Source organism: Anoplolepis gracilipes, chromosome 1 (genome assembly GCF_047496725.1).
Source record: "Anoplolepis gracilipes chromosome 1, ASM4749672v1, whole genome shotgun sequence".
NCBI classification, from domain to species: Eukaryota; Metazoa; Arthropoda; class Insecta; order Hymenoptera; family Formicidae; genus Anoplolepis; species Anoplolepis gracilipes.
Window position 1 is genome coordinate 21883686 of NC_132970.1, and position 22313 is coordinate 21905998.

General features: G+C 32.9%; 1 protein-coding gene across 19 annotated transcripts in view; it reads right to left on the reverse strand.

The window, feature by feature from the left end:
- Positions 1–254: 254 nt before the first annotated feature.
- Positions 255–22313, reverse strand: part of Foxp (forkhead box transcription factor P) — a 292578-nt gene continuing 270519 nt past the window's right edge. For 9 of the 19 annotated variants that reach the window (XM_072895353.1, XM_072895337.1, XM_072895453.1 and 6 more), the window contains 8 exons: positions 20995–21292; positions 20109–20177; positions 18335–18411; positions 17730–17831; positions 12043–12218; positions 8064–8139; positions 7597–7706; positions 255–7015 (listed from right to left, as the gene is read on the reverse strand). In XM_072895353.1, the coding sequence (XP_072751454.1) occupies positions 6766–7015; positions 7597–7706; positions 8064–8139; positions 12043–12218; positions 17730–17831; positions 18335–18411; positions 20109–20177; positions 20995–21292 (1158 nt within the window). In that variant the 3' untranslated portion in view covers positions 255–6765. Of the gene's footprint in view, positions 7016–7596; positions 7707–8063; positions 8140–12042; positions 12219–14254; positions 14386–17729; positions 17832–18334; positions 18412–19315; positions 19361–20108; positions 20178–20994; positions 21293–22313 lie in introns of those variants that run through there. The other 10 variants (XM_072895391.1, XM_072895382.1, XM_072895436.1 and 7 more) reach the window with 7 other exon arrangements.

Sequence of the window (22313 nt, forward strand, 5' to 3'; positions counted from 1 at the left end):
GCGATCTATATATATAGACATATATTCCTTAGATACATTTAATTTACGTATATAAATCTCGATACGTCTAACGGGATTATCAAGCATTATACAAACGATATCAGTCTTATACAAAGAAAGTACGGTGAAAATGATAATTTATTGGTACTTACAATTATTACTTTTAATCAACTACTTCTATGCTCCGTCATTACCATTTTCGACGTAAAGAACGGAGGTTGATAAAAATATAGTTGAAGAGAACTTGTGCACAGTTTTCTTTCAGTAACACATTTAATTTCTTAGTAAAATCGGTACATTTTTACAAGGCAACTTATCATACAAATACTTAACAAAGTAATTCAGACAATAAACGTTCTAGAAGGTTTTGCAATAATTTTCAACTTGTGCCGGCGGTCTTCTATTCGATCAATTATACAGTCAATTTTCGTGAAATGTATTTTTTTCATCAGAACTCGAATTGCGATAACACCCACTTTGTTTGTTTGTTTTTTTTTCTTCTTCTACAGAAGTTATTGCAAATTATAAAGAAAGAACAAAAAAGTCAGAAAATGTAGACGCTGAAAAAAATCATTTTTAAACTCTTGTTCGATGGCAGATTATAGGTACATTTTTTTTTACGTTAAAATCGCATTCGTTTGAACATCTTTGTAACACGTTTGATTTCCTTGCAAGAGAATATTTTATTTGATGAGAATCATTACGATGTGTTATGTACACATATTCGTGGGAACGTTGAATAGGACGCGATGAAATTTGTCATACACGAATATGCCCGTTTCAATCATAGTTGTGCAGTACGTTGAAATTGCTATTCGGACATTAATTGATGTATGTATAACAATTATTTATTCCACAAAATATGATAAACCGTTATACGTTTATTTTGTCGGCATACTGAATTATTTCACTACACAGCTTTACACCAGCGAAAGATGAAAAATCTGACAGAAAGTTTACAAAGCTTTTTTTTTCTTTCAGGTAAGTTTTCTTCTTTCAATACAATTGGTTTTTATCTGTTTATATATCTCGAGTCATTTATATTAAATAAACGTTCGCATCGATTTGGCACAGTTCATGTCGGATGCTTCGATCAATCTGATATAATCGCACAGAACCGCCATCGCTTTTATCGAAGTAAAACAATAAAATTTCCAGGTAATGCATCAGGAGCCGTGATTGCTTATCGGATTCGTTATCAGCAATTATTTTCGAGCATTTTGCAAAAAATTCTACGCGGCACGATTAACAGCTATAATTCCTAGAGCATTGCGTAAGCAAAATAATGAAATAATCGAATTCGCCCGAATGCTCATCGGAATGATCGATCGCAATGTCCGCGTAAATCTAATAAATCCAATTTGCCCTCATCAAAACAAACATAACAAAAAAAAAAAAAAAAAAAAAAAAAACATTAGTAATAAAGCATCTGTGTGTAACATTGTCACTATAATACAAAAGATACAGAAACAACTATGTGTTTGCGCGGAGCTCGCCCAGGACACGTCACGCGACGCGGCGCATGATCGATCAATTAACCGATTATTAATTAATTATCCAGTCGACGGGCCCGCTCTTCCTCGCGACGTGACGAACGTTCACCCGGCAAAACGAGGAAATGTCTTCCATCGAGTTATTCTCTCGAGGAGAACTTCGTGACCTCGAGTCGAAATTAAATGCAGAGACGGGATACGGAATATACGCGTGCACTCACATATGCAATTACATCCACACACATGCATACGTATGTATATACGCACGTACAGGCCGCGATATCGGCACAATCATTCATCCACGAATGACATATCCGCAAATTTCTAATGCCTCGGATAAGTTTAATTATTTACAGAGTCTTCTATATTGTGTATGTGTATGTGTGTGTGTGTGTGTGTGTGTATGCTTGTATATGTGTGTGTATATCAAGTTCTTAATTCATAAAATACATATAGACTTAGATTATTAATAGTACCATACGCGAAAGCGAGCCCAAAATTGAATCTCGCAAGTTTTCGGTACAAGAGATACTACCAAATTATTATGGCATTCTTGCACAAGTGCACACATACACATACATACATCCATTTTCTCATGCTGTTTGCATTTTCTTTCTTTTATATCTTTCCTTTTATCCGCGCGAATGTGATTTAATTATTCCTTAATCCTTCAGATTTACATTCAAGATAAATATATGCAATAGTTTTGTGTTTTAAATTATTCAGCGACAAATTTGTCAAGCCTCATAACGCAGATATGTATGTTTTGTTAATTAAAAGCTGAGACGTAATCAATTGTAAATTATCTGTAACTTGAAAAATAAAAAGACTATTTGCAATTGTGTGATATTTACTGAATCGTTGATTGATAAATAATAATATTTAACAATATAAATTGTGTGATTGTAAATAGAAATAAATTAAAATGTAAAACTACAAATAAACTCAAAAGATAAGAATCAAAAACTTGAATTTAAAAAAACCACCTAATCCGAGCTCAACGATTGGTTATGGCTTGTACGTATTTTTAAATTAAAAAGTGTATCAAATAAAACAATAATACATATTAAATAATATCATAAATGTTTGAAATCCTCCTCAGCGAACAGTGTGATCAAATGTTATCGGATGACGTTATCAGTAAAACATGTAGATCAGCAACTACCAAAATAGCCAGATAAATAAAAGCGCAAATCATAATAGTTAAAATTAATCATAAAGTAAATGTCAACATCAGAAAAAAATAAATTCTATTATCATATCTACAATACGTTTTCCTCTCTCTTTCTTGTGTGTAATTTCCGTTTTATTTTAATCTTTGATCTCGAAGTTGATTCAATGTTCAATAATATGATGTTGACATTTATTTTATAATTAATTTTTATTCTTTTGATTTGCGTTTTTACTTATATTTTGAAAGTTACTGCTCTGACATCTAACATCATCCGATAATACGTCTAATTACTGTTCACTGAGAAAGCTCCCAAAGCATGAAATGAAAACGTCTATTATATTATTTAATATGTATTATATTGTTTTATTTGATACTTTAATCTTTTAAATATACGTACACTTGAATTGGCCTTTATTAATTCAACTTTTTGATACATAAATGTTTTATAAATATTTAGAGTCTTAAAAATGATACAATAATGATTGCAATAAACTGAATAAAGAGCTGATGCTTTGTATATAGAAATATCAAATGTGAAAAAGTTTTAGTAATAGAATTGCAGGTCGCTGATGGAAAAGATTTACTTAAATTATACAAGTTTAGTTGATTTAAATCGAAAATTTGAAAATATAAAACTCACAATATTTGTATTATATTAATAATATTGCAATTTTCTTATTTTTATTTGATTGTTACAGAAACACTAATCCGTACATTCGCATTGCATTATAATTTATTTTTCCGAAATGGCATCTGTTTACCTCGACAAATAGAGGCGAGATAATTTATCTAAGATAATAAAATTGAATATTTTTGCGAATATTATAGAGTGTAGAAGTTCATAAAAGAAAGAAAAAGAGATTTCACGCTGTGAGCGAATGGTGTAAAACTTTTTTTTTTTTTTTTTTGATAACGTTATTTTAGCATTTAATAAATTTATTGTAAACATTCATAATAAACTTCCACACTCTATATATATTTGTATCTTCATTGAAATATCAATATATTCATTAATGCCGTGTATGCATACACATAATAACATTTAATAAAATTATATTCATTAATTACAACGGAAATTAAGATTGAATAACTAATAATAATAAGTATATAAACGTGGAAATATAAAATTTTCTTCCAAACACTTGTCCTAATTTTGGAATTCTCACGATATTCGACAACGCAGCAAAATTACGCTATTTAACTCGAAATTAAACATTCTGTGGCACAAAATGTAACTTTGTGTTATTTTCTCAAATTGTGCAAATAATAATTATCCAGATTGCACATAACCGTCTCGTTATGATCTAATAAAATACATAATTATATTTTCCGTCTCCATCAATCACTGTGCAAAGATGACATAGGCGCTTTACGATGACAACTAAACCAGCTTCTAAGCTCGACAAACATTTATCGTTTAAACACATATGGAGAGCAAAAAAATACACTGATTCCTTAAGACAGATTTGAATTGTCCATGAATTACCGGTAGACTCTGAACAATACAAAGTATTAGTACCGATATGAGCGCGGTTTCTATACTTGTTCCTGGGATCCGAGACCACGCACTCTTTAGAAGAAATCTACTGGCCTCGATTGGTGTGTGTGTATATAATAGGACTAGGATTTTGGACGAGGGTGGGGAAAAAGTTTTTTGATGGAGAGGATTATCGACATCTAATTTCTTATAATTTCGATACGTATACGCATTAATATATGTATATATGCATACATAGTGTACTTTATTCATAGACTTCATGTGTAGAGAAGTAGGGAGATCATTAACGTGATACTTTAGGATTTTTTTATGTAATATTTTTCCATACATATCTCAATAGCGTGTGGCACACATTAATTGCCTGTAATTGATCGATAATATTGATATACAATAGACTTAGCAACCAAAAACGACTTGTAACGTATATATATATATATAAGTCCCTTAATTATATATATATATGTATATAATTAAATATAGAGGTCTTACTATATTCGTCACGTATCACAGAAGGAAGTGCTAATAACTCTAATATAATCTTCTTGAACGCGTATAATACCTAACAGTTCGAAATTTTATGTTAATTATCCAAAACGTTGAAATACTAGCTTTCAATGCATTGGAACTTGAAAAGCACCATCTCGCCACGGGGTGCTGAGTCTATCTTATACCTTATATATGGAAACGGCAAAGTTAAATATATATATATCGTACAAAAGATTGCTAATGTTTGCATAAAATCTGAAAATTTTATTTGCTGTATAATGTAATACGCGTGTAATATGTAAATATAAAACGTCGCGTTAGCGATCTTCCCACTTATCCCCTTTCGTAACATTCTTCAATCGTCTCGCAGAGCTACGTTCATCTATCATATCGTTCTGCATCATGGATTCCTGACCGATCCGATCGGAAAGTAATTTGAAAGATCGTCGCGCGCGCGTGTGTGTCGTATCGTAGCGCTCATTTACAAATATCTCGACCATTGTCTCTGTTCGAGCGTGTTAATTACCGTTTAATGAATACGAAACTACTTACGATCAACTTTGCTAGACTATACAGAGTGCTACCAATAGTAGCGGACGGGTACGCCGGGACGCATCCGGTCTCGTCACTCGGATGCGATTCTTAGTTTAACTTGTCTGATACTGGGCCTCTTCGAGACGATAGGACCCGCTTAATCGCGAGAATAGTACTAGCATTGCTCTTCATTCGTCAAAAACGAATGCCTAAACTTAAAGACTAAACTCAGTCGCTCCCGTACGTACCCACCACCACCACCAACATCACGGCTTCATCGATTTATTTCCTAGATTCAATCCCGCCGGGCTCTCTGATCGATTCGCTTCTCCGATGGAACCGCGCGATACCTCCTGGCGAGTCTCATTCCTTTTGTTTTTTTTTATCAAAAAATTCGAATCTGGACTCATTGAATAGACAAACGTAGCACATTGTCTCTCACATCAAGCAGTGTGTAGTCAATGTTCTCTTATAGTCACGTAAAGATTTTTTAAATTATTTTTTCTAATTGTCTTATTAATTTAGTCACATAATCAAAATAAAAACAATCTTGCTTTTGAAAATATAAAAATATAATATATATGATATCTTATTAATACGTGGTTAATTTCTCAATTTAATGTAATATACTGTAATGTAATATAATTACATGAAAAAAAAAAACCTATTTCACACATGACATCTGTGTGTAATTTTTTTTTGTCAATTATTTGTTATTATTTGTTATTATTAACAAAAATTTATAATGCTCTTGGAGCTTGGTGCAATATAATTAAAAAAAAAAGAAAGATTAAAGATTTGTCACTTTGTGACGTTGTATTCGAGTTTTATCTTTTTATGCACACATGCCAGCACGTATAATTACGCAAATGTATAATCGCGAGGCTACATCGGTTCCTCCGGCGAAGAATATTTCCCGTCACGCTTCCCGGGGACGCTCGCCGATCGCAAGGCAGTTCCCCAGGTCGCTGCCCCGCTGTCGCCACATTAATTTCTAATGCAATGTACACGAGATATATATATATATGTATATGTATATGTATATATTTATGTATATATCTATTAGAGATATAACCGCGGCTCCGGAACGGAAAAGATCGAGAGGAAAATAAAATACATCGTTGTTCGCAATTGCTTGAGTAAAGATATGGATCGAAGGATCGCTCCCCGAATATCGTCGAGATTTTTCGCGCTTACATCATCCGGTAATACGCTCGTCACCTTCATCATCGTTCAGTGTCTTTTCTCAACACATTCGCGCTTGGCTCCTTTTCATTACCTTAAAGCCGCGATTGGGGCGTCGCGGTATAGATATGATACGTTGAGGGGGGGGAGGGATTCGTACGAAGGAGAAGTGGAGGGGGTGGGTGGTCCTGGGGGGGGCCTTCATCGTCCTCTTCGACCCTTTGCTTCCGTCATTCTCTGCTTCCCATCCTTTCCCTCTTTCTCTTTCTCTTCTATCTACCGTCTTTACTCTACTCTGGCCAAAGAGGGTAGGAGTGCTCCTCTCATGACCGAATAAACGGGACATCTTTGTATACATCTCGTTTCTACTGGCTTGTTGTCGCGACGAAGCGATACTACGCCTCGACCTGATCCTCCGGGATCATTATGTCAGGCGCCATCGATAGGTCCTCCGCCATGTCTTCGTCCTGACCGGAATCATGGCCGTGACTCTCCGAGTATTCTCTATCGTCCGTCTGATCTTCCTCCGTCTCCTGCTCCATAGGACCGTCCGGTAGCTCGCGCTTTATTAATCTCGTGTGCTTTCCTCCTTCCGGACTCTGGCTCTCCTGTTTTATGTGCATGGCCGGTTCATCCAGCGGCGACCTGTTGAATCGACGACACGCGCGAACGCGTTGTGTACGCTTATGAGTGAAAAACTTGCGAATGCCGCGTGCCAGTATTGACGTATATATTTCATAAAGCACGCGCGACGCAGCACACACAAAACGATATTTTTTTTAGCAACACGTTTCCCCGCACCGCGTTAACCGGAGAATAACGATTTCGTTTTTCCGGGGTTGTTTCATTGTTGCGGTTTCAAGCGATTTGTCAAGCTGCAACGAATAGTTTGTGTTTCGCGAAAGAGTCACGAAAACAGAGAGCTTTTTCACGATTCCTGCACCGCACGCGATAGATTCGTACAGAATGGATCGTATAAACCGTTTGTAAACATGTCCGCGAATAAAAACGAAAAATGCACGATATTGAATAAATGAAAAATTCCAAAGGCGTTATGCAATTATTATTATAAACTAAAATAATATTCGAAAAAGTACGGCTATTTGTAAATAAAATCATTACAAGGATTTTAACGACTTTTTGTAATATTTCATAAAATATATCTTAAACATTCAAAGAGAGAGACAGAGATGCACGAATGATGCACTTGTGTAAATGTCACTTACATCAAATCATTATGAGGTAACACATGTTCCTTATCAGGACTTGTCGCTGTTGACGTGCACATTGGATTGTTCAAAAATCCCATATTAGACTCCCCGAGAGCCTGAAAATACTCAAATTGCATTAGATGGTTAGTTATTACTGATCTAATACCAATTACTTAAATAACAGTAATGTTTATTATTAATTAGTAACGCATTCATTTTATCAATACAATAATAAGTAACATTTTTAATTAATAGTTTATCAAAATTTTTATCAGAAAAAATTGATATAATACAAAAGCTCGTAAAATATCATTTAATTTATTCAGATATGACAACAATTTAATAAAAACAATATTTTTTACTCCATATTATTTACTTAGATATTGCTTTAATGCATTTTAAATTGCTCAACTAAGAAGGCAATTCGCATGAAAATGTATAAGAAAATTTCAGCATTCTATAAATTAATTATTAATAGTTACCTGCAGGTTAGCATTAAGCGCATCACCGTACATAGTAGGACTGTGCGTTAGAGTTGGGCTCTTCGACGGAACACCCCTAGATGTTGACAGAGAAAAATATGTTAATAATATTCGAAATTTAGTTGTAAGCATATTTCCTGAAATAAAACGCGTGTGTGTTTTTTTTTTTAAATTGTGTCAATGTTAAGATGGATTTGAAAAAGAGAGGGGAATCAAAGTAGGTTGTATATGGTGACTATGTGTCTGTGCGTGTATACTGAAGTCGTAGTATATGTAAGACGTATAAAGACAAAAAGGAAGAAGATAGAAAGATAGATAGAGAAAGAGAGAAAAAGATTTAAAGTAGAAGAGAAGAGAGACAAAGAGAATTATAAATATGAAAAATGTATACATATAAATATATATCAAAAAGAGAGATTAAAAAAGAGCGAAAATATAGAGTCCAAAAACTCTTACCTATTTACACAGAGCTTTCTATCGTTTGCCCACCAGTTCGACTTATTGGTGATTGAGTGAGGTTAGATAAAAATTACAGAGAAAGTGTTTAAAAAAAGCGCTCCCGTTTCGAAACTTCATAAATAACATTGCTGTATCGACTTTTCTTTTTTTTTTCATTTTTAATGTAGTATTATAATATTTGTTTCGAAACAAATTTACTTATAAACGCCCACTAGGTTACCTGTGCTTACCTTTCACTTTTATTATTTTGCAAAATCATGTAGTAAAAATACTTGATTCAATTAAATGACCATTTATTGGTTTTTCTGTTTTGACATTTTCTAAAAAGAACACCTTTTTCATAACGTCCCTTGTGAGTGTAGTTACCAGATAACTGGATAAATATACCCAGTTTAATACATCGTCAGAGATCTTGTTCCGAGAGATTTAAAAATGCATGCGAAGAAAAAGACAAGAAAAAATATTCCTGTGACCGTTTATCAAGTAACATGGAGCGCTGAATAGATAGAAAAGAGATTTGTGAAAATAGAGATAGAAAAAGGAGGAAAATTTTAGATAGAGAAAGACAGAGAGAGAGAAAGAGAGAGAGACAGAGAGAGAGAGAGAGAGAGAGAGAGAGATTTTAAAAAGAGATTATTTGAATAAAGATAGATAAAATTTTAAAAAGTATTAAAGTTGAACAGTAAATATATTTGAAGAATTATCATTATTAAATATTACTGACATTATTGAGTCCATATAATACCTGTGGTACCAGACGAGTCGCAATGATGAAGGTTGAAGAATTCCACTCGAGGAATATAGTTGTATAACGCACAGTATACACAATTTACACATGCGCGAGTAGCTCTGACGTATTTTTATATTCACTCAGATCAAGAACCATTCGCTCATTGCGGAAGCATAAAGTAAGATGCTAAAATCTACCTTGCAATTCTCAACTTTATTTGTCTCATTTTTTTTTATATATTTGATATTTCAAATATTCAACTTTTAAAATATTTTATATGAAAACATTTTATTTTTGAAAGGGTACTTTTTTCAAGTTTTCTTTTTTCTAACTTTAGTAATACAATTTGCTGAAATTGTTTTTGTCCAAAGCCTTCTAACACGCACATATCTATTTTTAAATATATTTATAATTCCATCACATATGAAAGAAGCCTTTTAGTAAGGTAGCTATAGCAAATTAAATGCTAAAATTGAAAAAAATTTTTGGGCGTGCATCTAATAAAGCGTTAACACATAATTCTAACGCAGCATATTAGTTGAGAATTGCAACGAATTGCAAAGAAAATCGCATCGATAAGAACTGAAGAAACAAAACTTTGCCAAGGTGCTATTACATTCTGTAGAAATCGATTAAAACAATGACGAACGTAAGAGATTACAAACGTCTATTAACGTTATGGCAGCTCTACGCTCACAAAAGAAGAGAAAAGTAATTCTCTGCTATTATGAGAGGACAGAACAAAGACGGAAACGGAAGAGCAAAACTTCAACACAAGAGAACGCTTGCCCGCACAAACACACCACTTTCACACGAGATATTACACAAACAGCATCACATTAAGCATCATACGTTTATAAGCAGTGTTTTCAAACTAGACGGGACAGTTTTAGAAGGTTTCTTCGGGAAAGGAGTGTTAAGGATCCACGATAATCCATGCAAGCGACTATTAACACATTAGAGATCCCGCATCTCTGACCAATCGTCCTGATGCTGGTGTACTGCAGGACCGTGCAGGATTTAAGCTATCACGAAGTGCAAGAATCTTTAGGCTACAATACTAGTAACGTATACGGGAATATCTTATGAATCTTGAGCGTCATTTGCAAAAGTGTACAAGATTTTCACAGGAATAGTGTAAAATATTTTTTTTCTTAAATTTTGATTTGATTTTTTTTTTTTTTGACTGAATTAAATTGATTTTTCATTAGCAAAATGTTCTACTACATATCTTGTTCCTGTTTCTAAATTTTCAATTTCAATTATTGTGGTAATTAAATTATACAAATAAGATCTTTTTCTCGTTTTTAAATTTATTCAAAACTTAATAAAAATTTAAGTCTTGCTATCTAAATTTCTATGCTTCTAAATGTTAATTCAGAAAAAGCTGTTGATTCTTGTAGTTTGACACAAAACACAAAATATTTAGATACTTTTTATTTCAATTTTACTATAATTTGATATATATGTAAATTTTAGAACACACATCGTATACACACATATTAATGCTTCAGTTGTTTTTGCAAATCTCAATCTTACAGGAATATGCATTTAGCAGTACATATATTATACAATACGCATAATAGTATTACTTATTAAATGAACTAAACAAATTTTTGAAAACAAGAAAAAAATAATTGCAAACGTAAAATATATTATTACAAAATAAATTTATACTTAATTATGTAAAATAAATTATATGTTATACAATTTTATTTTTCATATATTTTTCGCACTTATACAACTTCTTATATCATTAGAGTAGACTGTTAATAACAATATGTGTGTCCAATGTGTGTATGATCAAAAATATCAGGATAACATTGTGCACTTTTGACAAATAAACGAGCAAGATAACTGATATGATACTAGTTTAATTTTTTAAGAAATCGGTCTTTAGAGGCACTTAAGGCAGGCATAATGCGGAAATCATTTTAGAGGGATTGGATAAACTGCATAGAGCTACTTCCTGCTGCCTTCATGTAATAAATATTTTAATTGATATCTCAATATTTAGAAAAATAAAAAAAAATTTATTACAAAATTCAAAGAGAGAAGAAGAAAGAGAGATTCATTGATATTTTATATTCGGTGATATAAAATCTAATCAAAAAAATATATATATTTAATTACCTTATTTATCATTGCAGCTGTTAGCACCATAATAGATAATTTGAAGTAAAGATCTCATTTAAGAAATTGTTCTAATGCATGAATAATGCATTAATACTACAGTATTACAATTAGACAAGTTACTATAAAGAAAAAGAAACATTAATGTTAAAATAAAAACGTTCCTATTTTTATAAATTAAAATAATATTAAGCACACATACAAATTATATAATATTAAAGAAAATAAAAAAATATTTTATAAATTTAAAAATTTTTAATTTAAAAACATTGTTTTATATTCTAGTCTCCGTTTCATTATATGCATAACGCTGAAACAATTTTTATTTAGCTTATATAGCAATGACGTAATACAACGGGAATAGATCTGCTACTTCAAAGATTTTTAAACAATTTTTTTGTGATTGTTTTATGCTTGTAGAGATATGTTAACATGAAACATCATCGTAACAGCTGCAACCACGCACAGTTTTATATCAAGCGTGTGCGCAAAGACTTCTAAAAAGGCAGCAGGTAGGAAAGCCCATTTAGCGGTTCAATTTGTAGACAACGACCAAGCGAAAATGTCCCGGTCGCCGCGTTTATAAAAAAGTACCGCGGTAAGGTCAGAACGTCGCGCCAGCCAGCCAGCAGAATTCTAAAAAGTGGTAGTGCTTACTGTGCGGAGAGGTGGGGTGGAGTGGGTGATGGGGTTGGGTCATATTTCCTGGGGCGGCCGCGGGACAGATGCCGCCGCTTTACGAACTCGGCGTCGTCCACCATCCAGAATGACCCGAAGTCGTCCTCATAGCGCACAAAACACTTGTGCAATGATAGATTGGTGCGGATCGCGTTCTGTATACACAGACAAGACCACCAAGAAATAGAGAAAAAGAGAGTAAAAAAGACAAGGTTTCTGGTTTTTTTTTTTTGCAGTTGACTGCGCGCATATTTTCGCCTTTCTTTCTTTCTTAATTTGCGCTTGGCCCCCATCGCCATTCTCATTACTCTTCGTAACAGAAGGGAGGCCTCACGTGTATGCGCGTGTCCCGGTTATCGCTTCCCGTCGTGTTTCCAGACGGGGTTCTGGACGCACCAATTAACGCCGGCACGTCTTTCGCACCGACAACTCCATCGCTCTATCGTGTTGCCGGGACACATGAATGATCTCGAGTTGACTTTTAGAAAGAACAAACAGCAGCACAGATTCGCAAAGAAGGGATGGATAAATTAAAGAAAATAAAACAGAGACTGTAGTAATAATGTAGTAAGGCAGCTCCTCTCACTACCTGACAAAGTGCAACACTGCGGTTCTCACTCTGTTCCGGGCAATTCCGCTTCCGGGCTTCCGGGCTTTCGAGACTAGACTTGGACCAAATACTTGGCCCTGCCGTTCTCGATCGGGTTAGTCGCTGCAAAGCTTACATGCTCGTTATGAAAGCACACACGACATACTACGGATTCCCATCTCCGAGAACGAGATTAGCATCTCTAAACTCTCTTCCTATCCTTTTTTTTTTCTTTTTTTCCCTTTCATCTGTTGCGGCTCTTTCATCGGCGACGCACTCTCACGCACATCCACGCACCCATCAGACTGCCGACTACCATCACACGACGACGGGCAAGTAAGAAATTCACACACACGCGGGTTCAAACACAGTGATAGTTTCTCGAGTATTCATAAACAAATGTGTATAAACAAAGATAAAATTTATTTACAAAAATATAAATTTTCCATCTGTCACTATTCGATTAAAACATAATTCAGATATGATAAACATATTAATGTCATGATATAAAACTGACGTCCAATTCTAAAAATAATTTTCTAATAAATGATGGCTATTATTTATCGATTACAAAAATACGACACCTCGAGAAACTACGAATATTAGCAGCAAACAGACAGACGACATAAGCAATGTACATTAAAAGATTGTTATGGCGTTTAAGTGTATAAAAAGGTTTATACACACACACACACAGATCAATACGTATGAATGCGCACGTATCAAGTACAAACAGGTACAGTATATACTATGAAGAGAGATGTAAAACAGGGAACACGACGTAGAATATCGTGAGAAGGCGATTAAATATATATATATCTTATGATTAAAAATAGAAAAAGAGAGAGAAATGCACAGGAGAGCGTGCGTGTATGTGCGTATACATACATACGAAGGCCACAAACGCACTGAATGTGCGTCCACCTTCAGATCGCATATAGAAATATATATATAATATATAAAAACAGATATATATTAAAAATACATATATATATATAAAAAGAGCTATATGTATATAAAATAGAATATTAAATACTCTTAATGTATATATAAACATATGTATATGTATAAATATCGATATAAAAATATGTAAAAAGTATGTAAAAAGTTATATAAATATGATATAAAATTGTAGAAAAATGGGGGGGCAGTATAAGGGGCTGGGGGGAGGGGTGGCGATACGATTATAAATATGAGAAGAGTAAAAGCGAATAAGTGAGTATATATAATATATATATAAGTATATATAAAAAGGCAGAAAGAGAAAAAGAGAGTGATGTAGATATATAAAAGGGAGATGTGGGAGATAGTGAAATCGTAAAGGAAATTTGTAATCTGAAAGAAGCTATTCCTCCGATATGCCAGAGGAACGGAAAGGGGGTGGGTTTCAGTCCATCGGTCTCCAAAAGGAATAAGAGATATTTTTTGGTGTAATAGAGATAGAAAAAAGAGAGAGAAAGAGAGAGAGAGAGAGAGAGAGAAAGAAAGAGAGAGAGAGAGAGAGAGAGAGAGAGAGAGAGAGAGAGAGAATAAAGAGAGTAAAAAGCGCGATTGTAATTATATTTTTTTTCTGATTGGTGGAGCAGGGGAGGGGCAACGTACCCGGTCGTGCTGCAAGCGCGCTGTGGCCGTCTCTTGTAAAACTCCACTTCGTCCACCGTCCATACGGCCCCTTTCACGTTTTCGACTCGCATGAAACATTTGTGGAGAGACAGGTTGTGTCGCACTGCGTTCTATACAAAATAATACACAGACTAAATAAGCAACGCAAAAAACGAACGAAGCCAACTCAATCACGGCCCCGGTAGTCGGCGGGGGGGGGGGGGGGGGAAGAGGGGATGTAAGGATCACGGCCGTTCGTGACGGATCGTGAAGGCGCGTATGTGTGTATGATGGCTTTGTGTTACGCAGGTGATGGAGAGTCCTCGACATTGGGTGACGATGACCGGCCACGCTGATGAGGCAAGGATGGATGGTGATCGTGAGACCGAGACGCGAGGTAGAGTCGCTAAGTGAGAACGTGCGATATTGTGCGTGTGCCGTATGATTTGTCAAGGTGCCAAGGTGTCAACGAGCAGCGTTGCGAATGATCTCGTCGAGTATTCGAGCATAAAATACTTTGTGTAAATACGTAATATCCACATGATTTTGATTGAAATACATTTTTTAATATTTTCTGTATATCATTGTATCAATAACTTAAATTAATATTTGTACGCGAAAATTCGATATTAGATATATTATATATTTCTGTTGTATATATGCATATACATTGCGATTGAAATTTTTATAGATAATGATTTAGGAAGATCTGTTCAATACAACGCTGTTCTTATTAACTTATAACAACCATCTATATAAAGAAATACAATATATCGGATACAAATATTTTTTTTTAGAAATCTGTTATACGGCAAAATAAATGCTTTCACAATATTATGACTTTGTAATTTTAATGAAAAAAAACTTTTGTGTTACAAATAAAAATATCAACATAATGCATTTTTTGATGTTGCACTGATAAAATTTATTTATCCAAGATATTGATATAAGTCTAATAAAAAATAATAATTTTACTTTTTTTCAGAAAGAGATAGTTTTTAGTTTTACAATTCAGTTTTGTAATTTCAATGTTTATTTTATATCTTATATTATCTCCTTAAAATTGCGATTGAAGATTTTATAGATAATGATTTAGGAAGATCTATTCAATACAACGCTGTTCTTATTAACTTATGACAACCATCTATATATTTAAGAAATATAATATATCGGATAAAAATATTTTTTTTTTTTAATGTATTTCTCTATTTCGCTTGTAAGATATTTTCATTTATATTGTACAAACGTTATTCGAGAATGATAATTCTATTTTTAATTTTGATAATATAGAAATTAATTTAATCTTATTTTGTTTTTAAAAATGGATGCAATGACAACTCAGCACCTTTAAGGAATGTAAGCAAAGCTGCCACCTTAAACTGAGATTTGCACGGCAAACTTAAATATTGCTATATAGGTTTTACTTTTTTTTCAGAATAGCCTTACATATAGCTTTTTTCAAAAATAATCTAATGCAATTTAATAAATATTTGCGGCAAGATTCTCAAAAAAAAAAAAAAGAAAAAAAAAACTCTTTAGGATACATATAAAACAGTAGTGCAAAAAAAAAGAAAAAAAACAATACAACTAATGTAAAAATCATAAGTGTAAAGTGCATACCACTACATAATGTAATAATATTACATTTTATTTACCTATCTATAAATTATTCAAAATAAAAATAAGCTATTATTCAAAATTAGCATCATTATTTATTATTTCGGAAAAGTGGGACAAGTATTTTTTTTCAGGTGGCAGCCAACAAGGACGGAAATCCGCAATGCGTGTGACATACATAAAACAATAATACAATAATAATAAATGCGAAAATCATATTATAATATATGTCTAATAAACTGATAATCAATAATAATTATAACGCGATATCTGCTAACAATAAAAACAATGACGACGACGATGATGATGTTGTCAATGATGATGATGAGCGCTGTTAGCACAGAAGGAAATTGGCAATGAGATCGCGATGATGAAGCCCGCAGGAGGATATAACGAACCAAAATGATTAATCGAAAGAGATACGATTTGTGGCATTCCTTTATCGTTAATGCACAGCTAGTCATCTAAATCTAGGGGCAACGACAACAATTATTCATGCCGCAGGGCCGAATAAAATTCAATGAGGCTGCCCGCTGACATATAGCCGCCAAGACGTCGTCGTCAGCGTGTAGGTGTGTCTCTCTTCAGGTTCTGCTCTGCTCTCCACCTGATAAACCTGTTTTTGCGTCTTTGTGTCTTCATGTACATAACCATGCGAGGCGAAGCGTCATGGCAAACGTCAATTACTTTCACGCGCACTCGCACACACGCAAAGAAAAACGCACGCGCGCAAACATTCTTGCCAACAAGCGGATTGTCACGTCGGCTTACAAATCAGTCATGAACCATCGGCACGTTATATTCCGTTGTTTGTCCGAAAAGTGATGTAAAGTATGATTTGATTATTGATCCGCGATGTTTAGTCTGTAATCTTGTTTCGTCAATTTATTTGAAATTAAGTAAATGTGCTTCTCTCATGTCAAAATTAAACAAGCATGAGACATTTCCTAAACACATGTTTGCTATTATTTTTGCATATATAAAAACATTATTCTATAAACATTTTATATATTTTATGTGAATTTCTTTCCAGATTACATTAACAGCATTATTTATTTCTAACAATGAAATAAGTTTGACAATACATGTGTATAGAAATAACATATTATTAATGCAATTTAATAATTTATAAGAATTTTTTAATAGTGAATTCTATTTAATATTAACTTAAACTCTATTATATATAGAGTTTTCTCTCTTAATTTAAATGCATTACTGTTATTCTGTGACATGCGGTGTGCTATCGAGTAGGTTGTCAATGAAGAAAAATATAATGATAGGAAGGATATAATGATAGATGGCTCATAAATGACTAGTAATATGTCATTTTTCACATGTTACCAGTTCTTCTCCCTATTCAAGAAAGCAACACAACTATCATTACCAACTGCTCTGCCCGGTACGTCACTTATGTTAGCCTGTTAATTTAAATCAATACATATAATTATCCGAGATTTTCGAAAGTACCTTTTCTAGTTAAGCGCATTCAGCTTAACCAGCTCGTAAATTCAAATTATTTTATTCTTCTGACTCCCTTTGCATAAGTAGATTCACATTAAATGCATCCAGTTAAAGAAGAGTTATTTCCACTTTGTCGCTATATTAAAGGATTACATTTTACATATATATCGCGGTATTTTTAATGAAAAATACTGAACACTGCTACAAGAAAAAAGAATTTTTTACTGAGATATTTGATATCTTGTATAAATAAATAACTGTAAAAATGTGTAAAATTAAAATTGTGATAAAAAATATATTTTCTTGATCATAAAATTAAAAGTTATTATTCATCTGCTTATCGTTTTTCTTCCTTTTAAGACGATTGTAATTAAATTATTAAAATTATAAGATATACCTTCCACGTTGCTGCGTTGCGCCGGAAGTAGCAGAATGTATTTTGGAACCAGTTGTAAATTTCGTTGAGCGTCAGCTGCTTCTCGGGAGATTCAATGATGGACTATGAAAAGAGCAACATTTAGAATTATATCAACTTTTTCGATTCCTAACGAAGGCAATTTTCATAACCGAGATATTAAAATAAAATTACAAATAAGAATTTCTTGTACGCAATATCGTTGCATCTATAAAATTTTCGGTTCCGCAATGTTACATAATAATTCGAAAAAAATATAATTCTCTAGCAATATAAAATATAAAATATAAAAATTCAAATTAATAAATAATAAAATATTATAGCATCTAGATAATTATGAAATATAATTATTTTTTTAGTACAAAATCTTATTAAATTATAATAATATTTAATGTAACGCTTAATAAGGAGATTTGAAATTAATTCTCAATTAATATTTAAGAAATTACCAAAATAATGATAATAATATTGTGCATTTATTTTATGTTGTTAGAGGAAATTCCGTAATAATTCCAGTAATGTTAATACAACGTGATGGGAAAATGTGATATCCGGAGGATCCTTCGATAATTTTATTAACTACTCACCTGCCGAATTAAGGATGCATACGTGAACGGTGGTCTGACATCTGCATTCTTGTAGAATTCCCTATTTCGTTGAATTTCTGAAATCGGACGCAACAAATTTCATTTATCTTATATATTATTAAAATTTTTTATAAAGAAGAGCTAATATTTTTATTATCAATAAATAATTATATCTTTAACTGATTATTTTTTTTGCATGAAAAGGTTTAAATGGAATCACAACAAACAAGCAAAGCTTTTGTGCTGGTCATATGACATTATGATTAAATTTTCGTCTTTAAACCTCAAATAAACTAAACTACATATATCATGTATTTTTTGCACTGAATTGTTTTTTTCCGAATTTTTACAATTTTAAACTTTTTAAGCAGGGTTTCTAGTGTGAATCTAAACAATGATCAAATCAATTTAAAATTGTACGTATACTGATATTAATAAGAAACAAGACATTTTTATAAAATAATAATAATTTTTAGGATTGTAGAAATATGTATCTATGAATGCATGCTTTTGCAAGAAATACAATTTTATATAATATCAGAAAGAGGCAATCCAAATTAGAGTTTTCTATAATTTTTTCAATATGCAACCATTTCATTGACAATTGTTAATTAAATGTGTATTACAATATTAATTTTTATTTTCGTATAAAAATTTTATTAATAATTAAATTTGCATATTGTAGATTTGAGAGAAATAGAAGTGACGTAAGCATATGGATCACCTTTTTCGGGCGTAAAATAAAGCAACTGAAAAATTATAAACTATGATCAATTTATCTAGTTCCAAATATTTGCATGGGATTTTGGAATATTCAAAATCTCAATTGTCTTAGGAATAATCAGCAAAATTAGAAAAATGCGGTGCTATGGAGATGCGAAAGTTGAAGATAAAGGAGAGAACTCTCATGCAGGGTGCACATCCTTCCACAAGAAAATCTTTAAGCCACAAAAGGGAGCGTGGAAAGTAGGTTGACAGTACCTTGTTGGACGTCAAGGCCAGCACGCTCCAGCATGTAGGGCAGCCCTACACGGTGGGGAGGGCGGGCAGCACAAGAAATAAGGAAACAATAAAAGCATCGATAAGAAAGAGGTTCGAACTGGCGGATGTAAGAAAATTTTTTTTTTTATTTTTCATCTTATCTCATCGCATAAATTCCTTTCATCTCTCTCTACACCTATACTCGTCCTACGTTGCCAACAAGGTGTCGAACACTGTCGCATCACGTGACACAGTCGCTACCAGTAATCTGTGCGTGTGGTACAATTTACGACAGGAAAAGGCACGAGACCAAAAGAGGACCGTAAAGAGCACTTGCTACAGGATCGGTATTTTTTTTATTTCATCGGAGTGAGAATAAATCTGCGACGAACCTCGAAATACCAAAAGCAGATATAATTCAGATCTAATTAACTAAACTATTGTACGTAGAATTAAAAAATCTTGTATATTTCTCATAAAATTATATTGATTAAACAACAAACAATTAAGAAAAAATTAAGAAATATTTTCAACATAATGTTATTCTTCTTTTTATCTTTTACGTTTCTTTTTCAATTTAAAAATACTTATCAATTATTTATATGTTTAAATGCCATAGCAATATAATCGTTGTTTGCTAAGCATGTGTTTGTATAATGTATTTTTCAAAATGTAATTGCTCTTATTAATGATTTAATAAGAGTTTTATATATTACAAAAATAAAAAATTTATTTCATAAGATGGTATTTCGAAGCTCGTATCACTCCGAGTATGATCTTGTATTATCGTTACCTTCATTAATATCTAATCCAGATCTATCGACGGATACTCTGCGCCTTACAGTGCCCTCGTCATACAGTCCTACGAATAGTATTCAATTTCTGAATTGTTATTTCTTTCGTTTCACCTTTCTTTGAGACGATATTAATCCACTTCCAAGGTCTTATCATATGCATCTCAAATATAAAGCTATATGTTCGGAAAATGGTTATGTCGAAAATATTTTAATTAAAAATATTATTTGCAGTATATAATATGACTGCAGTATTAAATAATACGTACCTATAAATAAATGAAATATATAATACAATAAAATTTTACATTAAAAAATTATTTAATTATGAATGCATTAATATTACTAATTCTATTTAATATGCATTATAATTATGTATTATATACATATAAGTATACCTCACAAATATAGTACATCAATCAGTAATATTATTTGACAGAGAATTCAGAGAAAATAAAAATGTAACATTATATATCTCTCTCTCTATATATATATTATGTAACTGAATTTGAAAGTTTGATTAATAAAACATTAGAGATCTTGAGAACTTTATCAACAATCTTTATTAATAATATATAAGAAGCAAATAAAATATACTATTATATATTAAGCATATATGCAAGCTATATATGGAAATATGAATATAAATTTTGTCCTCTCATTAATAAGAAAAAATAATTTGTAATCAACCATTTTCCTTGAAACAGGTAAAACGGAAGAGTTCCTGCAAAATATTTATTTGGTACAACAAAATTGAGGTTGGTAACGCAAAATATGCTATTCTGATCCCTATTAATTATTCGCCTAATTATTCGCAGATTCTATCTCTAATCTCACCTCTGGACGGCATCGTTGAAAGATTAAGAGATGGAAAGACGACCTTACCTCCTGCCAAAGAAAGAGCTGATTTGTCGCTGATGCGCCGTCTAATCGGACCAGCCATGCTTGGCATGCTGCCGGGCATATTGGGCATCGGCGGTAAACCGGACATGTTGGGTATAGTCGGAAGTGGCGGGATCGGAGCACCACCGGCCGATGGGGGCAGTTGACCACCGCCGGGTGACCTCACGGCGGACACCAGGGCGGACATGGACACCGGTGAGACCTGAGAGACCCCGAAGTTAGGTGGCGGCTGACTCATCAGCGCAGTGGAAAAATTCAGCTTTGGTAAATTCGAGCCCGTCTGAAACAAAGTTTACAAAGTGGAAAACAAAGCAGTAGGCAGCGATATAATTTAAGTAATATAAATAGAGCATATGGGGATTTAATCGATTTAAAGATTCATAGATGTCGAATAAATATTTCTTCAGTATTATAATCGAGTCGCAAATAATTTGAACCTTTGTTTAATTAAGCTGCATTGAATCATACTAATTAAAAAATCATATTAATTCAAATTTCTTATTAATAAAGAAGTAGCTAACATAAAAGAAATCAAAATATATTTGATCACGAGATTAAAAATAAAATAAAAAAGAAATAATAAAACAACATCTCTCTTTCTTTACATGTATATATTTAATATACAAAAATGACAAATTAAAAAAAGAATAAAATCTTTAATTATATACATATGTTTGTATACATTTCAAAATTATTTCTAAGGTAGGTAATAGCTTTCATAAAGTCAAAAAAATTTTAAATCTTATGAAGAAACTTTGAACACGATCTTATATAAATTGTGAAAATATTTTAGATATTTAAAATCTTTCTTTTTTTTTTACGAGATACTATTCATATCCAAAGCGTTACGTAATGCAATGTGAATATTTTATTGCAATGATGTACAAATTTTATGATGTATATAAACTGTATGAGCAATCCGATCTTCGTAGTTGCTATCACTCACACAGCCGCGTTAAAATAATTAAACCGTCGGTCGTCGGGCGTTGTCGCTGGCGGAGGGCTAATGCGATATTGGTATTCTCCGACTGCCCAACTTGTTAGGGGTTTTAATTAAGGCGATATAAAATCACCGCGGCTCCGATGAATTATTAATGCAAACTTTATGTATAAATTAGCACTCGACTCGGCGGCGCGTTAAAACTGAAACTCGCGTTGTTGTTAGCGGGCCGCGAGGAGATCGTAAAATCTTCCAACGAGCTGGTCTATCGTGAAAATTCGGCTTTACGATCTTGTAGTGGTGCCACAGCCGGGAAAGTTTACGCGTCGCAGTCGGATCGTTTTTCCAGATTGGACTTTCA